The following is a 27,990-nucleotide window of genomic DNA, read 5'->3' on the forward strand; positions in this document are numbered from 1 at the left end:
TGAACTGAAATATCCTGCATGTCTATTGCTCCATTCCCTGACAGCAAGCAAGCTTGAATGGTAATATATCATTCATTCTTTGAACTGAAATATCCTGCATGTCTATTGCTCCATTCCCTGACAGCAAGCAAGCTTGAATGGTAATATATCATTCATTCTTTGAACTGAAATATCCTGCATGTCTATTGCTCCATTCCCTGACAGCAAGCAAGCTTGAATGGTAATATATCATTCATTCTTTGAACTGAAATATCCTGCATGTCTATTGCTCCATTCCCTGACAGCAAGCAAGCTTGAATGGTAATATATCATTCATTCTTTGAACTGAAATATCCTGCATGTCTATTGCTCCATTCCCTGACAGCAAGCAAGCTTGAATGGTAATATATCATTCATTCTTTGAACTGAAATATCCTGCATGTCTATTGCTCCATTCCCTGACAGCAAGCAAGCTTGAATGGTAATATATCATTCATTCTTTGAACTGAAATATCCTGCATGTCTATTGCTCCATTCCCTGACAGCAAGCAAGCTTGAATGGTAATATATCATTCATTCTTTGAACTGAAATATCCTGCATGTCTATTGCTCCATTCCCTGACAGCAAGCAAGCTTGAATGGTATCAGAGTCCTTCTACCTTCGGCATTGATTCCTGCTTATATCTATATTTGTTAGCCAGCTTGTTATGCAATTGTTTTTGTTTCTAGATATTTAATTCTATTCTGCTTGTCCTTATGCCAAGAGTTCGCATAACTGTTTTTCAAAGGGGTTTATGATCCATGTAGACCTGGACATTTGTTTATCTGATCACTACATTTATTGTGCCCTGCTGTCTCAATTGAGTTAGATTGATTGGTAACGAGAGGGGGGAAGACCAAAAAAAAAAAAAAAAAAAAAAAAAAAAAAAAAAGTGAGATCTAAGAGCTGGCCACCTATAAATGTAGATATAGCTTGGGGAAGCATTCATGCAGGGGGCATTCGTGCACTATTATTCGTGTACATTTTTTTTTTTTTTCAAAGTACTTTTTTTTCTAAGTATTCAGCAGTTATAACATGGCAGTTAGACAGGGCAGGAGACAGGTAAGACAATCTAAATCTATTCCCTATTCAGTTGGCACACAGCAAATACTCACCATATGTATTTGTATAATCTATATCCTGGCTGCTGCATTCACTCACCGCCCTTGCATAAACTCTTTACACTCCATCCATATTGGCCCCTCTGTCCTTGCCTCTCCTATGTATAGCACTCATGCTCTGTTCACATTGCTTAACAGTACAGATCCATTCAGTCCCACCATCCAACAGAAGAGACGCTCTCACAAATCACTTAACCATCTGCTCACTCTTTCTATCCTCCTTCTCCTAGTTGCTGGAGACATCTCTCCGAACCCCGGCCCCCCATGTTATAGCCAGTCAAACCTCCCACCTGCTACACCAAGAAACCCCTCTAACCTTATTAATATTCCATGCATGCCTTCTGTCTCTTTGAATTGTGCCCTTTGGAATTCTCGCTCTGTGTGTAATAAACTCTCCTTCATTCATGACTTCTTCCTTTCTAACTCTCTTAATCTCCTGGCTCTTACTGAAACCTGGATCCAGCAGTCAGACACCACCGCTGCTGCTGCTCTCTCATTTGGTGGACTACACTTTTCTCATACCCCAAGATCAGACAACAGAGCAGGTGGAGGCGTTGGTCTGCTCCTTTCACCCAAATGTACCTTCCAAGTTATCCCCCAAGTACCCTCACTTGTATTCCCTTCCTTTGAGGTCCATGCTGTCAGACTCTACGTCCCCTTCTCCATGCGAGTGGCGGTGGTGTATCGTCCTCCCGGCCCCTCTCACCAGTTCCTGGATCATTTTGCCACCTGGCTTCCACACTTTCTCTCTTATGACACCCCCACCCTCATCATGGGTGATTTCAATATCCCAATTGCTTCTCCCCTCTCCCCATGTGCTTCTCACCTTTTATCTCTAACCTCCTCTTTCGGCCTCTCGCAGCATACTAACTCTCCAACACATGATGATGGAAACTCCCTTGATTTGGTCTTCTCCCGGCTTTGCTCACTGGATGATTTCACAAACTCCCCTCTCCCGCTCTCTGACCACAACCTTCTTTCATTCTCTATCAAGAACTGCCATCCCGCTCAGGTCACCCCCACTTTCCACACTTATAGAAACATACAGGCCATTAACACCCAGAAACTTATGAAGAACTTGCAGTCTTCATTGGCCCCAATCTCATCCATCTCTTGTCCTAATTCTGCTCTGAAGCATTACAATGAAACCCTGCAAAGTGCCCTGGATGAAGCTGCACCTCCTATACATAGAACAACTCGGCACAGACGGCGACAACCGTGGCACACGCTGCAAACACGTTTCCTGCAGCGGTGCTCCAGGTGCGCCGAACGTCTGTGGAGAAAATCTAATCTGCCCGAAGATTTCATCCATTATAAGTTCATGTTAAAAACATACAACTCTGCCCTTCACCTCTCCAAACAAACCTATTTCAACACCCTCATCACCTCGCTGTCCAATAACCCTAAACGTCTCTTTGACACTTTCCGGTCCCTACTCAACCCAAGAGAGCAGGCCCCAACCACAGATCTCCGCGCTGACGATCTGGCCAATTACTTCAAAGAAAAAATTGACCACATTCGACAGGAAATCATTTCCCAATCTCTTCATACCAAGCACTGTCCTCCCTCCCCCACTGCATCTAGTTCACTCTCTGACTTTGAACCAGTTACAGAAGAAGAAGTAAGCAGGCTCCTTGCATCTTCTCGCCCGACCACTTGCACCAGTGACCCCATTCCGTCGCATCTCCTCCAGTCCCTTTCCCCGGCTCTCACCTCTCACCTAACAAAAATATTCAACCTTTCCCTCACTTCCGGTATTTTTCCCTCCTCATTTAAGCATGCCATCATACATCCACTACTTAAAAAGCCCTCCCTCGATCAAAATTGTGCCGCTAATTATAGACCTGTCTCTAATCTTCCCTTCATCTCTAAACTCTTGGAACGCCTGGTCCACTCCCGTCTTACCCGCTATCTCTCAGATAATTCTCTTCTCGACCCTCTTCAATCTGGTTTCCGCTCTTTACACTCTACTGAAACTGCCCTCACTAAAGTCTCTAATGACCTACTAACAGCTAAATCTAATGGTCACTATTCCATGCTAATTCTCTTGGATCTCTCCGCAGCATTCGACACTGTGGATCATCAGCTCCTCCTCACTATGCTCCGCTCCATCGGCCTCAAGGACACCGTTCTCTCTTGGTTCTCCTCCTATCTCTCTGGCCGATCCTTCACTGTTTGTTTTGCTGGTTCCTCCTCCTCTCACCTTCCCCTTACTGTTGGGGTTCCTCAAGGATCAGTCCTAGGCCCCCTCCTCTTCTCTTTGTATACTGCCCCTATTGGACAAACAATCAGTAGATTTGGTTTCCAGTACCATCTCTATGCTGACGACACCCAATTATATACCTCTTCTCCTGTTATCACGCCGACCTTTTTAGAAAACACCAGTGATTGTCTTACCGCTGTCTCTAACATCATGTCCTCCCTCTATCTGAAACTGAACCTGTCAAAAACTGAACTCCTCGTGTTCTCTCCCTCTACAAACCTACCTTTGCCCGACATTGCCATCTCTGTGTGCGGTTCCACCATTACTCCAAAGCAACATGCCCGCTGCCTTGGAGTCATCCTTGATTCCGAGCTTTCATTCACCCCCCACATCCGATCACTGGCTCGCTCTTCTTATCTGCATCTCAAAAACATTTCCAGAATTCGCCCTTTTCTTACTTTCGACTCTGCAAAAACTCTTACTGTCTCACTTATTCATTCTCGTCTGGACTATTGTAACTCTCTACTAATTGGCCTACCTTTTACCAGACTCTCCCCGCTCCAATCTGTCCTGAATGCTGCTGCCAGGATCATATTCCTCGCCAACCGTTACACCGATGCCTCTACCCTGTGCCAGTCATTACACTGGCTACCCATCCAATCCAGAATCCAGTACAAAACTACTACCCTCATCCACAAAGCACTCCATGGCTCAGCACCACCCTACATCTCCTCTCTGGTCTCAGTCTACCAACCTACCCGTGCCCTCCGCTCTGCTAATGACCTCAGGTTAGCATCCTCAATAATCAGAACCTCCCACTCCCGTCTCCAAGACTTTACACGTGCGGCGCCGATTCTTTGGAATGCACTACCTAGGTTAATACAATTAATCCCCAATCCCCACAGTTTTAAGCGTGCCCTAAAAACTCATTTGTTCAGATTGGCCTACCGCCTCAACGCATTAACCTAATTATCCCTGTGTGGCCTATTAATAAAAAAACAACAACATAATCACGTTCCTCCATCATGTTCTCATACACTTTATGCAGTTAATAGCCTCTGTGTCTGTACTGTTACATACTTAGGTAGTTAACTGGTTCATGCAGCTTTACATGAACACCCGAGCCTTACACTATGGCTGGTCCAAATAACTAAAGCAATTGTTACCATCCACCTCTCGTGTCTCCCCTTTTCCTCATAGATTGTAAGCTTGCGAGCAGGGCCCTCATTCCTACTGGTATCTGTTTTGAACTGTGATTTCTGTTATGCTGTAATGTCTATTGTCTGTATAAGTCCCCTCTATAAGTTGTAAAGCGCTGCGGAATATGTTGGCGCTATATAAATAAAATTATTATTATTATTATTATAGAACGTGCACTGGCTGGCTGTTGGTTGAGGGACCTCTACCTAGAGCCCCAGACCATTTGATATGGGAAGACACCTCTCACTTGTCCCTGGGATTCAGTAGCGGTGTCAGAACGGTCAATGTTTTGTTCCTCCAGTGCTGCCTGTTTTGCAGCACTGGTAACTTAGGCCCAGAAGTACAATAAATAGTTTTCCTCTCACCTGTATTCCATCTGCATTGTCTGGAGTGGCCTTCCCCTTTAAGCAGGTGATTCTTGGCACTCTTTTTATGAAATCCTGGAAGTGTGGCCCACGTTGTGACGCACGCCGGGCAATAGACTTACATGTCGCTCCCCTGTAAACCAGAAAATGTGTTTCTGCATGTCAGTGCCATCAGCGATGTACCTCCTGCCATGCGACCAGGGAATGGACGAAAGTGAGCCAAGAGCCCCCCCAATTCTCCCGGGTCTGGCAATCCAGAGCTCCTGCTCAACTGATCAGGAAAAATTTTTCTGCTCTTCCCACGATCCTCATGGGGACAGTAAAAACACTGGAGGGTGGAGATAGAAGGGGCATTTTAACCTCTGATTCTGTCCCGCTATAGGTCTAGGAAGGGCTATCTCCTGTGGTGCTGTTCGGAGGAACGGACTAAAAAGTCAGATAGACTAGGGTTAAATTCTAGCACTCTAGGTCCTGATTACATGCACCTGAATAGCCAGGACTAGAACCAGGCCATGTGTTCATTTATGAGTCAACTGGAGGGAAGTTGAGCAGAGTGAGTTATGTTGGAGCTGGAAATAGACAAGCTGTGTGCACCAATCTTCAAGCATCTATGGTTGCCATGGACGATGGCTGTTTTGTGTAACCGGAATGTGGATAGCTCAGTCGTGTGTCAAGGAGCTAGGGTCGATATTGTTTAGTAAGTGCCTGGACAAGGCTAGGGATTTTGTTTATGGTTTTGTTTTTTTGTTCTCTGCAGCCAGTGGAAATAAACATTATTCCGTTTACGATATAAAAACTCTGTGGCTTCATGTTCCAAACGGCTACCTGAGAGTGTGAAGCCCTACAATTGGTGTTTGAATGCGGCAGGAGATCCCAAAGGTCACAGGTGATTACAGCTTAAAGATTCAATGTTCTTTGTAAAGGCAGCTACAACCTTGCAAACGTGGTCTGAAAGCATAGAGGAGCTTGTTAAGCAACTGGTCCAACAGCAGCAGGCTCAACAAGATACCAACAAACTCCTGATCCAGCAGTTGCAGCAACAGTTTCAGCAACTGCAGATGGTTCTCTAAAGATAACGGTGTGAGGCAAACATTATGGGAGGCCTTGCAGAAAATAACAAGGATTATATGACTTTTTTTGACTGACTTTGAGAGGGTGGAAGACTGGTATAAACTGCCCTCAGAGCAATGGGCAGAGGTTCTAGCTCCATACCTTACTGGTGAACCACAGAAAGCATACTACGACAAGATGCCAAGGAGTATGGCAAGCTTAAGGTAGAGATTATGGCATGTTTGGGCGTAACCCTGACAGTCAGGGTGCAACAGGTGCACCACTGGTGCTATCAAAGAGACAAACCTTACCCGTTCCCAGATGTTCAACCTCTTACACCTGCTGCAAAAATGGCTACAGTCTGAGACCTGCTCTCCAGCATAGATGGTGGAAAGAGTGGTAGTGGACCGATTTATCCAATCACTATCGAAATCCTTGCAAAGCTGGGTTGCCCAAGAAGATCCCCAGAATGCAGATGACCTTGTGAGGCTCATGGAAAGATACTTGACTGTGGAGACCTCCCTCAGAAATCAAGACCTGAGGTCATCTTTTCAGGATATGCAAAATAAAGGGCTCAAGACCACATCTGATGGGCGACCAAAGATCCAGAAAGGGTCAGATCCGGGTTCAAGGTGTACATCTCATTCCATTGTCTGTTGGAGATGTCGTGCCACGGGTCATATATCAGCCCATTGTCCCTTGGTCTCAGAACCAATGGACTACTGAGAAGGCTGATGCTTCTCATTTTTTGCATATCCTGCATACAGAGCCATACCTCAGATGTGCCTAGTGACAGTGAATGGTGTGACTGTGATGAAACTCCTGGACTCAGGAAGTTTTCGGAGATTAGTAAGGGCCACACTTCTGCATGTGCTAATCCCTGGGATGGGGGTGAAGGCAAGGTGCATCTATGGAGACACCAAAAACTATCCCATGGTCTGAATCGTTATACTCACAGACTGTGGTTCCATGTCCGACAAAGTAGGAATGGTCAAAGACTTATTGCATACAATAATTGTTGTATGTGACTTTCGTTTGTTTTGGGATTTGTAGGTTAGCACCCAGTACTCCAATATTGCGCTAGATGTTGGCTATGGTAACAAGGCCGGCCACATCATTTAAACAGTGAATTTCCTTTCACTGTACTGGATAGAAAGGAGGATGAGGAAGCATCCCCTGAGGCCAATATCCCTGACTGGAGAAGTCCCAAGACAGCCTTTGGACTGCCCAACTCAGATTCTTAAAGGGAACCTGTCACCTGAATTTGGCGGGACCAGTTTTGGGTCATATGGGCGGGGTTTTCGGGTGTTTGATTCACCCTTTCCTTACCCGCTGGCTGCATGCTGGCCGCAATATTGGATTGAAGTTCATTCTCTGTCCTCCGGAGTACACGCCAGCGCAAGGCAATATTGACCATATGACCCAAAACTGGTCCCTCCAAATTCAGGTAACAGGTTCCCCTTAATAGTAAAAGATACTCTGGAAAATGGTCCGTAAGTGTGTTAAATTGTGTTCCCCTGGAGCCGATAATTGTTTTTTTGCAATTGGTCAGGCATAATGATCTGTTGTGTTGAGGGACCAAAGTTAGGGGCCAGATAAAATAGCACCTCCTCAAGGTCCAAGAAGATTATTCCAGGGGGTATAATCAGTCGGCTTGATTAAGACAAATTCAGGCTTGAGGATTGGATTCTTGTGTTAGTGCCCAAAGTGGAAAGCAAGTTCCTTACTAAGTGATAGGGATCCTATGAGATGGTGGAAAGGTGGGAGAGGTCAACTATAAAGTACACAGACCATGGAAAAGGAGGCCCTGTCCCACAGATTATGGCAGCCTGCTAAAACCCTGGAGGAATAGGGACCCGCACAAAACCCTTTGCTTATTGGCCCAGTCTGAAGCTGACACAACGGGTGCCACAAAAGTAGAAAAGTTATCATGTTCCCAAAAACAGCATAGTCGGAAAATGGTACCCAAAATAGGAAAACCAGATAGGCTAGGGTTAAATCCTGACATTTCAGATTAGGTGCACCTTGATAGCCAGGACTAGAACCAGGCCATGTGTTCTCTGGTTAGTCAGATGGGGGAAGCTGAGCAGAGTGGGTTGTGTTGGAGCTAGAGAGAGACTGCATAGGCTGTGTGCACCAAACTGCAGCTTTCACTGGTTGCTATGGACAATAGTTGTTTTGTGTGACCGAACTGGGACTAGGTCAACCATGTCTGAAGTAGCGAGGGTCGAACTTCTTTAGTTAGCGCTAGGGATTTTATGTTTACAGTTTAGGTTTTTGGTACTGTACAACCAGTGGAAATAAACATTATTCAGTCTATGATATAAAAAGACTGTGACTTCGTGTTCCAAGCAGGTGCCAGAGAGCATGAACCCTTACAGCATGCACATACCCTAAAATATTATCCTGGCAATACAATCAATATAGACTAACAGAAGATACATAGAGAGACTTGTCTATCTACAAGTATTTCCACTTTAAATCTAGGAATTACTGGTCTTTTCCATGACCACAGAAATGTCGGTTGCACCAATACCAACATAGAAATACAGTATATTTCCATTGCACAAGTGCTGACGGCAGCTTCCTCTGTCAAGTGCCTGATTGTCGTGTGTGAGAAAGCAGTGATGCACGCTGGTGGAACTGCAATAAGCAGCAACAGGTACTAAAGTCTAGTTCATTACTAGGATTGGTCAATGGCAGATGTGGAAATTTTCCCTGGTGAAGGAAGAGACTGTAAAGCTATCAGTTTGGGTCAAATAAAGAGTCGGTGGGTGACACATGTATACCTTGTATGAATTTACAGGTAAAGCCTCACGTGTTCCAGATGTTAAACTTCTTTCATATACAATCTCCTTTTATTTCTGGGAAATATCAGCCTTCTTTGTAACATTTCAGAACATTAATAATTAGTTATTAAAATAGCCCGATTCCTAGGTCCCTTGCTGACATCTTTGTAAGACTTTCCATGTGTGAGTGCAGTAGCGTGGGCTGCACTCGTCATCAGAAACTTCTCACGTGCATCAAACCAAACCATAGTCGTCTGAAGTATGAATTAAAGCTACACGGGATATGCTTTACATGTGGGATAAAATGTGCTGTTACTTAGAACTTGTAAAGAGGGGATATGTGGTTAATGCCTATATGTGGGAAACTGATTATATTTTAACTGACGTCTGTCCAGCTGAATATATAATCAAAATTAACACCCACAAAGCAATAAAAATAAAATAGACTTCACTTTCTGACAATCCTGAGCGTGGCCTCATTTGGCTGGAATCCTGCTAAAGGAGGCAGGCAGCGCAATGATATCATCATGCTGCCTGTGCCATAGAGGAGGCCCCTGGCAGAAACATAAGGATGGCTTTCCCCAGCACTGTTGCCGTATGGAATTATATTTGCAACATTAAAGGGAATCTGTCATGTCCCAAATGCTAATCTGCAGGTATAGGGTTAATCTGCAGGTTAATAGCCTACAATGCACGCTGCCTTACTGAAAATGCAGCTATTGGGAGGAAATTAACTTTATTCCTCCTGGTAGCTGCTGGCTTTCAGTTATAGGGACGTCCCCGGAGAAGCTTCAATCATCGCTCCGTACAGAGTGAACAGCAGATGTAAGCATGACCCCAGCACATTTATGCAGAGCAAGCTGACAATTCAAGTGCAGGAGCGTACTTACAGCCACTCACAATGCTGTTAGAGATGACTGTAACCGCTGCGGGCATTCCCCTATGACTGAAAGCCGGCGGCTCCCGAGAGGAATGAAGTTAATATTTTTTCCCAATAGCTGCTCTTTCAATAAGGTGACAGCATTGTAAATCTATTAACCTGCAGGTTATTGGCGTTTCATGACATGACAGGTTCCCTTTAGATGCAGATGTAATTATATATGTCATTCTCTTCTTTTTGAAAGTCAAACTCTGCTGGAAATGCTAAAATTAATGGATTTTTCTCTAATTTATATATTATATTTATGTGTTTGTTATTTTCCTAATGATAAGAACATACATTCAAAATTACAACAGATTTTATTATTCATTTATTTAGTAATGCATTTAGAAAAAAAACTGCCTACAATATACCTGGAGATGGCATACACCTTCCAATCAGACTTTTACAGTGTTACAGAAAATTTAGCGCACAGTAAAAAAATAAGTTTTACCGAAACTTCTCAAAAAATGAGGAGTTTGAACAATTTATATAGAGACACAACATTGCTATATACGGGCACATGAGAACTTTATAAAGAAGTACAAAATAGCAGTAATCTTCAACCAAGCAGAGAGCTTCTTTTTGCAAGAAAAAAATACATATATTCTAATTACCATTTATACAAATTTATTTTTCCGACTGCACATTTGTGCAGAATAAGTCTTTTTCCAAGCTTGGACGAAAGTTTCATACAATCATATCAAGCTCCATGTAAAATACACTGAGTTCAATTTGTTGATCCAGATAAATGAATGCTAATTACAATATTACAATGTTTGAGACACACTTCCTCATATTCCTAAAATATACTTTCCATTTTGGAAATCATTATAATTACATCCCATTGATCAGGGATATTGATAATGGTAACACATGAATATTGCTTAGCAAAAAAAAAAATAAAGTAATCCACTCAGTGGCAAAACGTGAAGTCGCTTGAAACAACTATGCTTTTTTACATGCAGAAAGAATTTGGTGAAGCTGTATACCACTTACAGACTATGTACTGTTAAAGGGAATTTCTCACCAAATTTTGTGATGTAAACTGAGAGCAGTATGATGTAGGGTCTGAGACCCTGATTCCAGTGATGTATCACTTGCTTGTCTGTGTGCTGTTGTTTAGATACAATTTCTGCTGAAGTTCTAATAGTGGGCATAGTGCTGAGCCTGTATAGCCGCTCCCTCATCACAGCTTTCTGTGCACACTGTGTACTGACAGCTGCTAATCAGTGCTGGGGGCGGGGTTACACAGCAGTTGACTAGGAGGTACCAGACACATAGTCCTGCAGTAATAATCTCTTGCTGATAAAACACTCATTTTATTGAAACAGCCTATTAAGTGACACATTGCTGGAATTGGGGTCGGACGTTGCATCCATCCACAGCGTCCAACTGGCAGTGGCCAGATGTTACAGCATAGTGGATGGGATTTCTAGAAATCCCATCTCCGCTATGCGTCCAGAGCCCCCGCTGCTTCCCTGCAGAGACGGACATGTGGTGCGTCTTTACAGACTGCAGCATATCTATCTATCTTGTGTAGATGTTAGTCTCCGCAAGATAAATGTCACCCGTACAATGTACTGGGCGCGGTGATTCCACACTGTTCAATGAAAACATGCGGATTCACCTGCGTTTAAAAGCCGGCAGTACTTTGGATGGATCGGACATGTGCTGCGTCCAAAGCGCTGCCGATTACTGACCGTGGAAACGTAGCCTTACAGTCTGGTGAGCCCACAGATTTCAGCAAGACTGGAGACAATCTAATGTGTATGATGGCCTCCTGTCTCTCCACTGAGAGATGGTGTCAGGCAGGAGAATTGGGCAGTGTGAATTCAATCGCTTGATCCTTTTGTTTTCCCTCTCCCAAATAAGACACATTAAGTGCTCGTCCGAGAGTGGATCTGACTACATTCCAGTTGAGGGATAGGTTGCCATCTATGTAAAAATGGTAGCTTATATCTTGTTATCTATTCCATATTTCCTTAAAAAATATGTGAAATCAGTGAGTATGGAATAATTATATTTACGTTGGATATTGGGGATCCAGAATTATGACCTGAGAATAAACAGCGCCTTTCCTATCCATGGGCTGGGTCTAGTATTACACAGCAAAGAAAAGGAGAATTATCTGTTGGCCTGGTTCTGCCTCACATCATTCCCAGAAGAGATTTCACAGAGTAAGAATAATTACTTCTGGGTTCTGTTTTGGACTTCATCTAATTCCTTCTTTTCATTACAACCCACAGTAATTGTGCTTTAACCCTGAAGAAGGACTCCGTTCAAGTCCAAAACGCGTTGTTTACTGGCACACACAAACGTAATTACACTTGGGCTGGAAAAACTCTCCAGGGAACTTTTTAAGGCAGTGCTGGATTAAGACACAACTCTTCTCGTCGTTTGTTACTTGTCCCAGTGTGGTCCAATGGTCTGTACCTTGTTCTTTTTTTACCAATGCATTATATTGGTTTGGCAGCTTAGCCTAATTCAGTTTTACTAGGTTGATATTGGAGAATAAAAGCAGAGACATTTTCTAATCGTAGTCACCCTTTCTGATTTTTTGGTACCTTGTACCTGCAGTTGTTATAATTTCATGTTAGTTTTTCAGCGGTTTTGTGATGTTTTTGGAAAATTGCTTCTCACAGCTTCAACGAATGTGGGACATAATGAATAATGCATTTGTAACTGCACTTCCTACTTTACAAATTAAAATAAAAATTTCACCTAACAATACTCGATCAAAGATTGAAAGTAAACTATGAAACTTCAGGTTGCATTAAAATGGTTATGGGATGACATCAGTTCTTCAGTGATTTGCAGATGTAAATCAGTCAAACTTACCTTAATTTTCTACACTTTACCTATGGCCTGCAATCAGACCTCACGGTGTGGTCACTGAAAAGTAGCTTCTCAAGATGGCCCAACCTTTGCTAAGCAAGTCCCTTTTCTCTGTCTCAGCAACAGCCATGATTGAGAAGAAACTGGGCTTGATAGCCCCTTCATCACATCATCAAAGGAAGCTCTCTGTCTTCATTGCAATGTCGTGAGAAGCTGCAATTCTAGGACCAGCAACACAACGTGGCCTGAAATCGGGTCATCAGTGAAGGTTGGAAAAGTATATTAGTAAGCTTAATTTATTTACATATTTAAGACACTAGGGAGCTATATAATGTTGAGGACATCCCCTTTAAGTCAGGCTGAAATGATAGTAATTTTATGTTAAAAAATGTTCAGTTTAAAAGTTATCAAACTTTTAACAAAAGGGTTTTTTTTATACGAAATTATTCAGAAATGATATGGTAAATAGCTTTTCCAGCTGAGACCTAACTACTATGACATAGTCATTATATCCTATCATAAATATTTGCATTTATAGCAAATGGTACTTGTAAAAAATAAAACAAGTATAAAAATATATTTACCCCGCAATCAACATTTATAGTAATACAAAACTACACATGAGACCACAGTCGTAACCTTGTATGTCTCCCTATACTAAACACCTTATGGGCACAGTTATAAAATTACTATTGAAAATGTTAATTGTGAACAATTTCTACTGAGCTTTTTTTTAATTAGAGCACTTCAAAGATACGATGTGCTGTCAAAGATGTACTATCGGCCGCAGATGTGCCAACTTAATTGCCATTAAAGAGATTAAATAAGATTTATCATATGACCCCTGTGCTGAGTGCATGAGAGACCCCCATAGTTACAAAGGACATATATCCATGTACCTTCCTGCCCACTCATTAGCAGAAGCCTCTCTATAAGGCAGAGGTCTCCAACGTTTCTGACCTTGAGAGCCACATTCAGCTCTGAGAGAGGGTCGGGAGCCACATTCAGCCTTGAGAAAGGGTCGCGAGCCACATTCAGCTCCCGCCCCCCTCACAATAGTAGCAACCAAAGCCCCCAATACAGGCATAATGGTAACCAAAGCTTTTCCACAAAAATCACGCCAAAGCAGTATACTAAGATCCCGGGGTTCCCACAATACCCCCATTCAGTATTCTATAAAGCACTCCCAAGTCACTGTCACATCCAGCTTCAAACATCTCCTCTGATAGGTGGTGTCATCTTGTCTCCAGCGTACCATACCTAAATCATCTCAAAACCCCTAAGACCTGATATGTGCGTCCAGATCTGCAATTCTGTGCAGGGCTACTCACAAAATTCACCATTTTCAGAGGTGCTCTTCATACCGGTTTGCTAACTGGAGCTAATGCCCAAGCTGACAGACAGCCGTGAGCCACAATTCATAGGACCGCGAGCCACATGTGGCTCCCGAGCTACAGGTTGGGGACCCCTGCTATAAGGTATCAGCTTCCTTTACTTTTGCCTTACTAGGCATACCCTAATTTCTTGTTCCACTACATTTTGGAGACCCACAAGTTGCTTATGCCTGTATTGGTGGCTTTCAACAATCATTAGTGATGTCCATAATTGGAGAAATCAAATATCTTCATACAGAAATACCTCCCCCTAAAAATTTGAAGTTGTAGATTAACCAAATAAAATTCATTCCTAGGGAATATCGAGGGATAGATAACATTTTTCGGATACTTTGCAGATAAGGCCTTAGATAGTTGGTTATATAGAAAATAATGGAGGCCACATCTGGACAGTCCTATCGTACTTGTACTTTCTGCTTATTTTTTAAACAGGACACTTGACATATAGAATTAATATCCCCCACCATAAAAGCTGAAAGATTATGACCATGCCAATATTGAATCATTCAGACTTATTCATTGGAGTATTAAGATTGAAGGAATCATTCATTGTCAAAACTGGTTTTCACATGTCCAGAGGAATAATTACTAACCCAATGGTTCGTGAGGACTGTCATCTAACTTCACTGGAAAAAAAACAGCACCAATTAGTAAGTGTGCTACTGGTTTGATATAATATTGTCAAGGATAGTTTCCAAATCCGAATCAACACTCATAATATATTCATCCGGTGCTTGTAATAGATCGGTGCATGATTGGCTTGACATGTTGCTGTCAGGTTGCGTAGGATGGAACTGAGAAATGTAGTAGCCGGCTTGAGCAATACTGGAGCAAGAAGAGTCATCTAATGGATTTAATATCATCTGACTGGAATTAGTGTCAAATGCGTCTCGGTGATATGGTGATCCATAGGTGGTTACAGTAGACATCGTTGGGTAACTAGACTGTGGGATAGTAGACATACGAAACGTATTAGTCAGGCCTTTATCTGAACCGTATGTGGACTTTTGCAAAGTGTGATCATTGTTTGCTTGTAACATAGGGATAAAATCCAAAGTGTTGGCAGGAGGCTCCGGAGCTTTCCTCATCTGATAGCTTTTCTGTTCAGATATATTTATTGACGATGTGGTGCCTAAAGCAAATCCGAAATTCTGGCTATTAGTTGGGTTGGACGTCACGCTTGGATTTTGCCAATGAAAACTTTGAGTGCTTGGTGCTGAGGACGCATTTGCTGTTTGCTGCAATGTTTGAATTTCAAAAGGGAACAGTGACGGACTGGATCTTGGCATGATATCGATTCCATTTTTAGCTTGCCTGCATGTCTCATTCATAACTGTTTCTGTGATAAGAAGAAAAAACAAAGTTTTAAGCCATGTGTTTTTCTTATACACATAGCACTGTCTGAGATAGTAGATTAAAGAGGTTGTCCAGGTTTGGCACAAAAGTCTGCAATCACTCATATGACCTCACAGTGCGCACAACACATGCAGTCAGGATTTCCCAGTGGCAGCACCTCGCATTCCATCTATACATGTGCAGCCTCACTCAATGCAAGCGGTTGAGCAATGCCTTGGACGTCTGTTTGGAATGTGGCTGGGAAGGAGTATGCATATTGCAAACTTGTGGTCAAACGGACGCCCGTTCTCTCCTCCGGCACAAGAGAATCCTGACAGTACATGCTGTGCGCGCTGTTAGGATTTACAAGTCTGCAGTCAGATCGGTGCAGACTTTCTTGCCAAACCTGGACAATCCTTTTAATAACACAAATAGCGTGTACCTCCAGTGATGGCACTGCCTGCATTCTTTTTACTAAAGTAACCATACATTTAGCTTTGCAGGAGAGGCTTCCAGTATTGTACAGCTGCCTAGGCATCCTTCTTCCAGGAAGTATACCTTTATGTTAATTTAGGATGGACCCATATGCACCACTGGATATGGTTGTTCATAGTTACTAGATTTATAAAACATTTTACTATATAAAATCATGGATATGCTTAATTGTTACCAATAAAAGAAAACAAACATCTACTGTAATGATATAAAATTCTCAATTCAATACCTCTCTTTATAGGTCGATCCATGGCATGAAATGGTGGCATGGTTGGCTTTATTGCTTTTTCCACTTGATGATTTTGAAGAGAAACTACAAGAGACAAAGGACTTGATATTAATACTGAGAGTAAGATTAGGAAAAGCTAAGACAACATATCTAGCTGAAGAATTACTATTGGTGACCATAATAATTTGATGAAGACATCAAAATTATCCACAGCCATCCAATTATATTGATTTTTAAAGGTTACTGTTATGTGTATGTGAGAAAAACGATTGGTAATGGTCATTGGGAAGCCAATGTTTGGTCTTGTCACACTTATTGAGTTATTGGTGGTCAATAGTTTGGTCACCTTGTACTTTTATCTATGTAATTTTCTATAGTTTACATAGCACCAACACGTTCTCAAGTTCCTGTCCTCACTGGGGCCAACAGTTTAATTTCCTTATCTCAGACATCTACAAAGGCCAATCAAAGACACGGGAACACAGGGAAACATACAAACTCCATGCAAATATATTCTTTGGCTGGATTTAATCCAGGATCTCAGCATTGCAAGGCAAAAGTACTAACCATTGTGCCACATTTCAGGCTATAAAGGAATAATATTTTAATTTTTCAATAAAAATAATTTAGTGGCATTACTCAGTACTTACCAATAAATTTCTGCAACATATCCTCATTTTTTTTCTTCTTCTTAGCATAATGGTCTAAATGGGGTCAAAGCAAAAATAATTATTAATACAACCTATATAGGTATTCCATATTTCCTGTTATATATATAGTATATATATTTATTTATACATAGGTATATACAGAAATATATCGCAATACCAGTTACCATCGTACTTTCATTCTCTGCTTTATTTAAAATAATGTCCACTTAACCACTTTCATGCCAGTGATATATCGTGCTTCATTTTTGTCTCCCCCGGAACCCTCTGCCTCATACCATCCAACATATATAATCATATAAGAGCATGAAAACACTTCTTATGACAAGCATTTGCTATGGGGAATATGAGCAGATCGATATATAGTTTTGTGAAAACGTATCCAGTATAACTTGTAAATAGTTAATGTAAAGGCGCTGCCGACTACTAGGACAACTCTTTCTCAATCTGAATGTTTGACCCCGTTAAAATAAAAACACCTATACTTATCTCCTGTGCCCGTTCCATTCCAGCAGTGTCGGGGCTCACGTGAGGTTGTTATGTCACGTGAGCCCTGTGCCAAATCAGCACAGGCTTCACTGTCCCCTCCTTCGGACGTATAAGTAATCAAGAGCAAGTGAGCGACCAGCCACAGCTCTCGCTTCCTCTTGATTACTTATACATCCGAAGGAGGGGACAGTGAAGCCAGCGCTGATTGGGTGCAGGGCTCACACCACATAACCTTACCTGAGCTCTGGGAATACGAGTGCTGATACCGCTTGAATGGTGCCGGCATGGGAGGTGAGGATAGGTGTTTTTAAGCATTCAGATAGAGAAGGGTTTGTGCTAGTAGTAGACAACGCCTTTAAATTCTTTAGGAGTCAAGAGGGTGGTGCTATTCAAGGACTGACTTTTTTTTTATATATGTAGGTGCAGACATATTGTAGCTGTTAGGTACTAATTAGCACTGCCCACGAAGAATAGAATAAGCTAATCTAAAAGTGATGGATTGTTAGAGCTGATTCTCTACTCCAAGAGCCAGCTCCTCTTTCAAAAGTGCATCAAGTTGACAAAGTTTTAAGTATGTCACTTAAAACCTTGGTTAACATTGACAAAAAAGCCTTGTGTCTAGTATTTAATGACTTTCAAGTGAGCTGAGCTAGGTTGTAAAACCAAACATAATGCATAGACAAGATTAGTGCTGTTTTGGGAGAAAAAAAAATCCCTTTTGTCAAATGGCCCCAATAGACTTGAACTTTATATGTGATCTCACTCAATGTACAGTATTTAGTTTTTAAACTTTGGTTTGTAATGTTTAACAATTTACGACACCATGGAAAATAATGGCACTCTACAGTATGATTGTAATGATTAAAACTGTAATAAATTAAAAGGAAAAAGCACACTGTACCTGCTGGGAGATACACAAGAGCTGAAATGCATGGAAAACATAGAAAATAAAGGATTTTTTTTCCTAGCATATTACCTTCCTTCCTTTCACAGGGAATGTATCGGAAGTCCATAGGTTCACTGACTTCTTGGTCGGAGGGTCTTCTAAGCTGCATTTTCACTGTTGTGACTTCAGTGATATCAAAGGGAAATAGAGGGGTTCTAAACACTATAGCAACTTGCCGATGCACATCTGCTTGTCCAAATTGTCCTTTATCTTCCCAAGTACTGGTGAAAAATCGAACCTCAATGTCATCTATGTATAGGGGTATAAAAAGAGCAAATGAGAACTAGAGCTAGTATATGTATTGGGTTCATCTCAAGGGTTTTGCTGGGCGGCCCTCTTCTGTTTTCTTTTTTCCCAGATTAGATTGATTGACAGTTCTCTCCCTATTTGCTTATAGGGAAGAAGGACCTCTCGATCAAGTCAAGAACATCCGGAGGAGCCAGAAGGAAGCAACCCAGTGGGACAGTTATCGTTCTCAGATTTGTATTGTCCATTTCTTAGGCAAAAAAAGACAAAGCTATTCATAGCTAGATAGATATGTAGCTAGATAGTAAAAGTGAAGACTGCACCTTTTTGAACTTTATCGCATAACAAGAATATTTCCTCTCCTCCGGCTGCACTACCACAGTTCTTATTTACTCGGCAGATCCGAAGTTCTGCAGTATTAGGAGCACCTGAAATGATAAATTAGCTTTCATAAGTTACAAGAAAGTGAAACGGGTAAAATGCTGAGCAGGTCGCCAAAATTGTACAGTAAATCTGATTTTTTATTACAATTTGGCTACCAGTTTGTGCATTTTCTAGAAAACTTACGGTTGTCATAAATTGGGTTGGACACAACTGGATGTAAAGCTCTGGTGTAATTGCCATGCTCATCAGCAAGAAAAACTTGAAAGCACAATCGTACAACATTTAGGTCGTAATCCTCGATTGTCAGCAGCTGGTCATCTCGCACTGTGGAGGAGTAGAAATATTGTGTAATATCACATTAATGTTTTCTTTAACTTCATCAGATATTATACAAATTGCTGATACATTTTGAAGTCTTTACTGGAGACTAGCATTGTGCGAATATGTTCGGAATCGGTCGCTGAATCTGAATTTGCCATATTTGTGCCGTATTGGTAACCTATCCATGCCGAATTTATGTTTGACGATTGATTCCGAACATATTTGGTCATTTCTACCCCCATTGACTCCAATGACATTTGGCAAATATTGCAAATACAATATTCGCCGCCGATCGTAATCCGAACCGAATTTTGAAATATTTGCTCAACTGTACTGGAGACCTATCAGAAGAGATATTTAATATCTAAATGGCTCCATTACTGTATCTTGCAAAAAAAAATCATTGTTTATTGCTTTTTTTATGGCCTCTTAGGCAAGGTTCACAGAATTTTTGGGAGAAAAAAATTAATATTAAAATGGATCCATTCCAAAATCCATATAACAAAATGCGTCAAATACTTTTTGAATACCCTTCAATGTAAAATCATCTTTGTTGTTCGAATGACAAGTTTTTTTGTGTGGTTTTTTTTGGTACAAGGTTTTGAACACCTCACCAATGTAAAAAAAGTGACGTGCTACTTCTTTGAGGTTAAGTCCCCACAATGAATTTTTGGTGAATTTTGAAGTTGCATATTTTTGCTGCAAAAAAAGTGTGATGTCCTTGAGGTTCCAGAAAAGTGCATTGTATTTAGAAAAAAATCTCATCCCCACTGTATTTCTTTTTAAAATCTGAAAACTGGCCTGTGGTGCGTTTTTTAAACCTGCAACATGTCAATTTCTCTTGCGGATACACTGACACTGAGTTTTATGCTCAGATTTTCCCCATGGAATTGCATTAGATGCATATATGCATGCAATCCGCACATGACTGTGTCAAAGCCAAATACAAGAATGTATCAAAAACAAAACAGCTTTATTTAAAACATGACACACCAAAAAAAGACAAAAATGTATCATCAAAAACGCAATAAAAACGTACTCAAAAAAGCAATGAAAAAAATAAAGATACGTAATTTCCCTAATTGGTGCAGAAATACTGTAGAAAATCTGCAACATCAAGAACTCCGCTTAAACTTATTGTGGGAACATAGCCTACAGTGGATTCCTCATGGAATCTGCTCCAAATGTGATGCTGCTAATTAAAAAGGCTACAAAACACTGGGTAGACGAAAACACTTCAAAAACCACTTCAGAAAAAAATTGTCAGAGTTTATCCACCTCTACGAATGCTCCATGTGAACCTAGCCTAACTTATAGGCCTAAAGCCTGAGGCTGCACTGCCGAGAGACTCTGACGTGATTCTCTGCTCAAGTACAATGGGCAGTAATGCTATAGAAGCAAAATCATCTTGGTGGGATTCTGATCAAGCAGTGTTATTGGGAGAGACGTCTATGAATATCCACTCTTTCCTTTAGACGCCATGTTGAGTACAGGGCCAGATATCATTGGATTGGATTGGGAATGTTGTCCCAGCTCCTACTGTATTGTAAAGTGTTTCTGACCCAGAAGGCAAAATGCTCCATTTCTGTAGGGCTGCTGAAAGGAATTAATTTATTGTTGTTTCTTTTAGAGAGACCTTCTTTGAATCTCATTATCAAACATATCTAAAAGAGATGGTCTCTCTGTTGCCCATAGCAACCATTCAGAGCCCAGCTTTCATTTTGAAAACTGCTCTGGTAAACTGTAAACTGTAATATGATTGGTTGCTATGAGCAACAAATGCAGTTTTTCTTTTAGAGAAATCTGCCCCACGTCTACACCGATATCAAATCTGGTGGTGCCCATACACCTTACATACTGAACACGGCTTGTATCTAGTCCTCACAGACTCTCCCATTCATGGCCATACCTGTTTTCTAATTGTGAGAGGCAGTGGTGTAACTTGCAGCTCATGGGCCCCAATACAAAATCTCTAATGGGACCCTCATTTGTTGCAAGTCTTTAATATTATCGGTCTTTTCAGGCAGGCCAAATGGACTTTTTGGTTCTCATGGGCTCCAGGGCCCGGTGTGCGAATGCAACCCCTGTACCTATTGTAGTTACGGCCCTGGTGAAAGGGATGCAAACTGCTAATATATACCACAGGCACTGGCTTAATCTAGAACAAATGTCTAACATAGAAACTGGCCTTGGTGCCTATGACATCCAATCATTGGCAAATTTTATTTAACAGGATTCTCTTGGAAAAATAAAAAATGCTGCCCTATAATTGGTTTCCATGGGCAATAAAGCCAGGATTCCTTGATAGGCCGGTTTCACACATCCGACTTTCAGGGTTCAAGTACGGACCTCGATGTTCAGGTCAGGAGACCCACGCCTGGCCGGGACTTTGTGGTCAATACTCGGACCATGAATGTCAGAAATGTGAAACCAGCCTTAAATAGTTTTAGTACATGAGGCATTGCATCTTTTTTCATTTTCACTGTGTATCCACATTTCATTCACCATGCACCAATAATACCAAGTTTAGAACTACACAAAAAAAGTCAATGGAAAAAAACAACTAGTGATCAATACTGAGTCATTTATGGCAATAACAGGACTTTCTGAAAAATGTGTGAATAGCATAGGTGGCATTTCTCAAAGGTAAAATAAAGGAAAACACCTTTCCATTGAGGTTTTATCATAATGTTGGGTCCTCCCACATGGTATCAGATTTGGAGATGCTTTGCTACCCTGGGATGGGCTCTGAAACTCAAAATGTGTTCAGTCACAAGCTGAAGTTATTTTATCAACTTCAAGAGAACTGTTGACACGTTCCATTGTTTCCACTGGTCCATGTCGCTTCTCTGTATTTATCAGATATGTACATAGAAAACTACATAGAAATATCACCATATGCATAATTTGAAAAATTGGAGCCATGAGAACTGTCTTTAAAGTAAATAATTTATTTAAATATCAAGTAAAATAGTATTGAAAATACAAAATAGACACACATGAGGTTCAAAAGGGTATCTAAAGAATGAAGGACACAGGTAAAAAAGTCCAGAAGACCACACTGGAAAAAAAAAAAAGGTCTGACCGGAGGAATCAAGTTCTTTAGACAAATAGACCATAAAATGTAATGTGTTTACACCTTTAAGAGCATCTAGTAAGTTGGATAGTTAAATTTTGATCAGCGGACTGCCAGCCCCTACGCGCGTTTCGTGTAGGCGTCTGAGTGGAGGACAGAGGAGCTTCTTAAAGAAGAAGTTACAGGTCTGTGAGAGCCAGAAATCTTGCATGTTTTTAGGTGACTAAATACTTCTTTTCCACCATAATTTGCAAAATAAATCTTGCCAAATCAGACAAGGTGATTTTCTGGATTTGTTTTCTCATTTTGACTCCCATAGTTGTGGTTTACCTATTATGTCAATTACAGGCCTCTCTCATTTTTAAAGGGAACCTGTTACCCCCCCTCCAGCCGTTAGAAACTAAAAGAGCCACCTTGTGCAGCAGTAATGCTGCATTCTGACAAGGTGGCTCTTTTAGTTATTGGTGCAGTCAAAGCAGAAATAAAGCATTTTATAATTTCGCAAAAATACCTGTCTTTAGCCATGGAGGCAGGTCTTAACCCCCCTGCTGCACACGCCACACTGCCGTCACTCAAGGCTTCTTTGGCCCTGGGCGCCGCCCCCTCCGCGCTGCTTTCAAATCAAATCCTGTGCCTGCGCTGTTTTGTTCTGCCTGGGGCACTGCGCCTGCTAAAAGAGCCACCTTGTCAGAATGCAGCATTACTGCTGCACAAGGAGGCTCTGTTAGTTTCTAACGGTAGGGGGGGGGTGACAGAGTCCCTTTAAGTGGGAGAACTTGCACAATTGGTGGCTGACCAAATACTTTTTTCCTCACTGTAGGATCATATAAACAGGTTGCTGGAGTGCGGGTTAAGATGACTTGAAGGGGTATTCCCATCTCCAAGATCCTATCCCTATATGTAGTAGGTGTAATAATAATAATAATATTAGCAAATATCTCCAATTAGAAATGTAGTATAGTTTTTCTGATTCACTATGTCTCTTTTCTCATGTACAGGCATTGCAGGACCTTAGGTATCCATGGTTATGACCACTGAAATAGTGACAGCTAGTTGCTAGTGGCCGTGACCATGGGATACCTAAGGTCCGGCAGTGCCTGCACATGAGGAAAGAAACATAGCGAATCAGAAAAACTATGCTACATTTCTAAATGGAGGTATTTGCTATTATTATTATTATTCCACCTATTATCTATTGGGATGGGATTTAGAGATGGGAATACACCTTTAAAGTGGTGGATTTAGTTTATATAGTGGATAAGTGGTAACAGGGGCAGCACGGTGGCTCAGTGGATAGCACTGTAGCCTCGCAGCGCTGGAGTCCTGGGTTCAAATCCTACCAAAGACAACATCTGCAAGGAGTTTATATGTTCTCCCCGTGTTTGAGTGGGTTTCCTCCGGGTTCTCCGGTTTCCTCCCACATTCCAAAGACATACTGATAGGGATTCTAGATTGTGAGCCCCATCGGGGACAGCGATGATAATGTGTTCAAACTGTAAAGCGCTGCGGAATATGTTATATATAACATATATAAAAAATATTATTATTATTAACAGGTTTCCTTTAAACTCTACTAGCTGGTATCTATGCAGGTAGAATGTTAGTATGCTGTCAGGTTTCTCAGTAGTGCCCATATGTTGAAAGGTGGTCCAGCCCTTGACATGGTTGTTCACCTGTTCAATATTGGGCAATATTATAAAGTGCTTGTAAAAACGAGCAACTCTTCAATTTGTTATGAAAAATTCTAACTTTTCTCAATAATAGAGTGATTTTTAATGTGATTGTTTCCTCCTTTTTGCTCAGGTTACATGCTCTCTTTAGCAAAACATTACACAGAAGTGGACTAGATGACTATGGTGCATTGTTAGCTCCTGATCTGCCCAGCTTCAGTGCAACCGCGCTCCTCCGAAGCAGGATCCGGGAGCGCACAGGTCAGTGGCCAAACTGTCAATCAAGCAGGAGTGCGGGAGGCGGGCAGCAGTGGGCTTCCGAAGAATGAAGATGAGACAACCCATGTAAGACTACTCTGTCACAAATGTCTTGGAAATCTGAGTAGCTCAGTTTTGTTTTTTGTTTTTTTTATGTCTAAATTAGCACTGTAACTAATGTGGCTGAAAGTTAGTGTCACCAACGTGTGAAATGTGTGGGCATTGGAGGATGATTCAGCCCACAAAATATTCCTCTATCACAATTGTCAGCCCTTTTGAGGTTAATATTAGTATTTAAAATCATATAGTATTAAACATTGACACGGTGCAATTCTATCTATATATATAATTGTCTAAGGGTTTTTCCGTCTGTCTGTCTGTCTGTCTGTCTGTCTGTCTGTCTTTCTGTCTTTCTGTCTGTCTGTCTGTCTGTCTGTCCTGGAAATCACTCCATATAAGGTATGGTCTACAAACAGGATACCTTATATGGAGTGGTCGGCGGTTTGTAGACCATACCTTATATGGAGTGGTCGGCGGTTTGTAGACCATACCTTATATGGAGTGGTCGGCGGTTTGTAGACCATACCTTATATGGAGTGGTCGGCGGTTTGTAGACCATACCTTATATGGAGTGGTCGACGGTTTGTCGGGCGGCCTCGACCAATCAGAGATGGGCACAGCATGGCGACGATGATGTCATAATGGTTGCCATGGCGACGATGATGTCATAAAGGTTGCCTCGACCAATCAGCGACGGGCACAGTCTGCCGCGAATCACATACTACGGGGACATGCATATTCTAGAATACCCGATGCATTAGAATCGGGCCACAGTCTAGTAGTTAAATAGCTTCCCAGACATAAATGAATGTAGGTGGAGGAAGGAGATACCCACGGGTGTAACAAGGTGCTGAGGTAAGCCTACCCAGGATGCGACTTTTAGATATTAAAGGTCAATAAATGTCCCATGCAGAATTTATGGGGGAGATGTATAAAACTAGTGCGGGTGAAACCGCAGCCAGGCCCATTCCAGGCTTTATCCTGTGCTAGGCCCCAGGCACACTATGCTGTTATGTGTTACCTCTGTACCTCTCCACCTCTTGCCCCTTTGAGGATGTCTAAAACTGCAGTCAATGAAGTGAGCTACGATCGTTTAATCTGACAGAAAAAAAATGTATAAAATTAGAAACACACACTATGTCCCCAGAGAATATTATACTAGGAGCATGGGGCCAATGTGCAAGAAAAGTACATGACCCCCTCGTGGTGTCAGAGAATTTATTGAATGTGGCTGCTCCTCTCCAGTCCTCCTATTTAGGATGTCCTTCAATAGTTTGACAATTTCTTTGCGGGGTGATATTCCACTGGTATTTATACCTGTCATTCTGTTTATGATGATTGGGGCTGGGGCTATACACTCGTTTTATTTTTTTTATACCCTTCCTTTCACCCACCCCACTGGCATGGCCTCTGGTATACAGTCTTATTATTCATTCAATTCCTTAAGTATTGTGATATGATTGATGAGCAAATATTAAGGCCACTAAAGGCGCATTTACATGAAGTAGGGACAGAGACCCTGATTCCAGTGATGTGTCACTTAGTTTACTGGGTGCAGCAGATATGGTATAATCATAGTTTTCTATGTTGCAGATTTAGCAGAGCTGAGATGTTGAACTATGTATAATCCCCGTTCACACTACTGATTGTCACTATGCAATATACACAGAAAGCTGATAGAGAGCTGCTAATCAGTGCTGGGGGACAGGGTTGGACCAGGAGGCACAAGGCCAGTTGTCATTTAATGATAATCTCCAGCTGATTAATCACTAATTGTATTGAAACAGTAAAACACAGCCCATTAAGTGACACATCGCTATTATCAGGCTTTGTTCCAGTACATCATGGTGCTCTCAGATTACATAGCAACATCCTAGCGACATCTTCCCTTTATTGCCCTATTTAGCCCTTGTTCCCGATCATCTGCTTGTCGAAATGGGCCATTATACAAAACTTGGGCTATCAACTTTAGAAACACTATTTTATGGTTTAAACTTTTTCTTTAAAATGTTATTTACTTACTGATTTTTTTCACACCCCAATATAAATGACCAAGATTTCAAAGTCATCTGATTTCTATCCTGAAAACTTGTGTGTTTTGACATCAGTATTGAATGTGACTTTCCTGTCTGTTTCAGGTTTGTTTATCCATATTAGGTCCATTTTTAATCATTATTATATGCTAAGTATTAGGTTAGGACATAATGTCCAATTAGGGCATTAGAGAGGAACAGTCACTCATGGGGGGATGGTGGGCTTGGCCTACAGTCCAAGTCAGGTCTCTGGGCAGACTAGTTAAACTCTACTTCAACAAAACATGCATTTACCCTCTTTTCCAATTATTTGTCAGGGCAGATAGATAACAGAGAAGGGGACTGGCTTATCCATTGAAAAAAAAACAGCAGCCAGCCCCTTTCACACACAGCAATGATGATGTACCAAACACTTTCTTGTGTCAAGCACGAGTTGTAAGTAAAGCTGCTAGGACCCCCATTAATAGCTGACAATGCGAACACCTTTGGAAATACAAATATTGTATTTGTGCAAGAAAAAACGCTAAAAATAATTGCAGTTCTTTGACCCATTCTTCTACTCCTACCATCTGTAGTCTGCTTTACCGGAACAATGGGAAAAACTACTACAATGTATCTTAGATGTTCTTTATATCCTACCTATCCCTACACCGTGCATAATACAGAGTATATGTTCGTCCAGGGTATTCCTGTAAGCAATAGGGGAGACTGAAATGGTGCACGCACACAAGAAAAGGATTGTCCACATGTTTTTTGCCTTGTAATGCTTGTAATGTAACCAAAGGAATACCAAATCTAATGCTACAATGAGCCAAATTGTCTCAATAATTGAGTCAGCAGTGCTTACATTGACACCGATCAGAAAATACAACCGGTAGATACAACTGTAATCATTTAACCTTCGAACTCTTAATCGCTGCACATTACACTTCTTCTTTTGAGACATCTGTATTAACTATTTGTCTATAGTATAGTTCCTATAGTCATCAGTAAATCAATCTCACTTCCTCTTCTTCTGAATATATCACAGTCTATTGCTATAAAAGTTTCCACATACATTAGACTAAAGTTGATGCAAATGGACGGTTATAACCATAACAAACAATCTGGGAGATTTAACAACGAATTCTAGTTTTGGCCATACAATGCCACATCATCATCTAAAAATATAGTTGGACATTTGTAAATCATCTGAGAGTTGGTAGTGCACAATTCATCTTTTATTCTTTCTTGTTCAAGGATATTTCCCTTTGCCCAGTGTCCTTGACTCTGTGGCCAGTCTAAATGACCCTAATGGCTAGTAAGGACTAAATTATAAATGTTTGCATCTGTCAATCTTCCATTTACCAACCAATTTTTGATTCAATGCTTTAGTCTACTTTTACCTAATCTGTATGCCCACCATTGCATATAGGCCACAACACACATAGGTAATGGACTGAACACACAGTGATTTTCTAACAAAAATATCTCTACATATAGTGAAGGAAATAAGTATTTGATCCCTTGCTGATTTTGTAAGTTTGCCCACTGACAAAGACATGAACAGTCTATGATTTTAAGGGTAGGTTAATTTTAACATTAACAGATAAAATCCATAAAATCACATTGTATAAATTATATAAATTTATTTGCATTTTGCAGTGAGAAATAAGTATTTGATCCCTCTGGCAAACAAGACTTAATACTTGGTGGCAAAACCCTTGTTGGCAAGCACAGCAGTCAGACATTTTTTGTAGTTGATGATGAGGTTTGCACACATGTCAGGATGAATTTTGGTCCACTCTCCTTTGCAGATCATCTCTAAATCATTAAGATTTTGAGGCTGTCGCTTGGCAACTTGGAGCTTCAACTCCCTACATAAGTTTTCTATGGGATTAAG

General features: G+C 41.3%; 1 protein-coding gene across 1 annotated transcript in view; it reads right to left on the reverse strand.

The window, feature by feature from the left end:
- Nucleotides 1-9,967: 9,967 nt before the first annotated feature.
- The window catches only part of REL (REL proto-oncogene, NF-kB subunit), an 83,307-nt gene continuing 65,284 nt past the window's right edge, over nt 9,968-27,990 (reverse strand). The window contains exons 8-13 of the mRNA XM_077282752.1: nt 18,874-19,014; nt 18,630-18,734; nt 18,091-18,309; nt 16,608-16,661; nt 15,958-16,041; nt 9,968-15,237 (exon numbers count right to left, since the gene is read on the reverse strand). Of these exons, the coding sequence (XP_077138867.1) occupies nt 14,558-15,237; nt 15,958-16,041; nt 16,608-16,661; nt 18,091-18,309; nt 18,630-18,734; nt 18,874-19,014 (1,283 nt within the window). The 3' untranslated portion in view covers nt 9,968-14,557. The remainder of the gene's footprint in view (nt 15,238-15,957; nt 16,042-16,607; nt 16,662-18,090; nt 18,310-18,629; nt 18,735-18,873; nt 19,015-27,990) is intronic.

This window comes from Ranitomeya variabilis, chromosome 2 (genome assembly GCF_051348905.1).
Source record: "Ranitomeya variabilis isolate aRanVar5 chromosome 2, aRanVar5.hap1, whole genome shotgun sequence".
NCBI classification, from domain to species: domain Eukaryota; kingdom Metazoa; phylum Chordata; class Amphibia; order Anura; family Dendrobatidae; genus Ranitomeya; species Ranitomeya variabilis.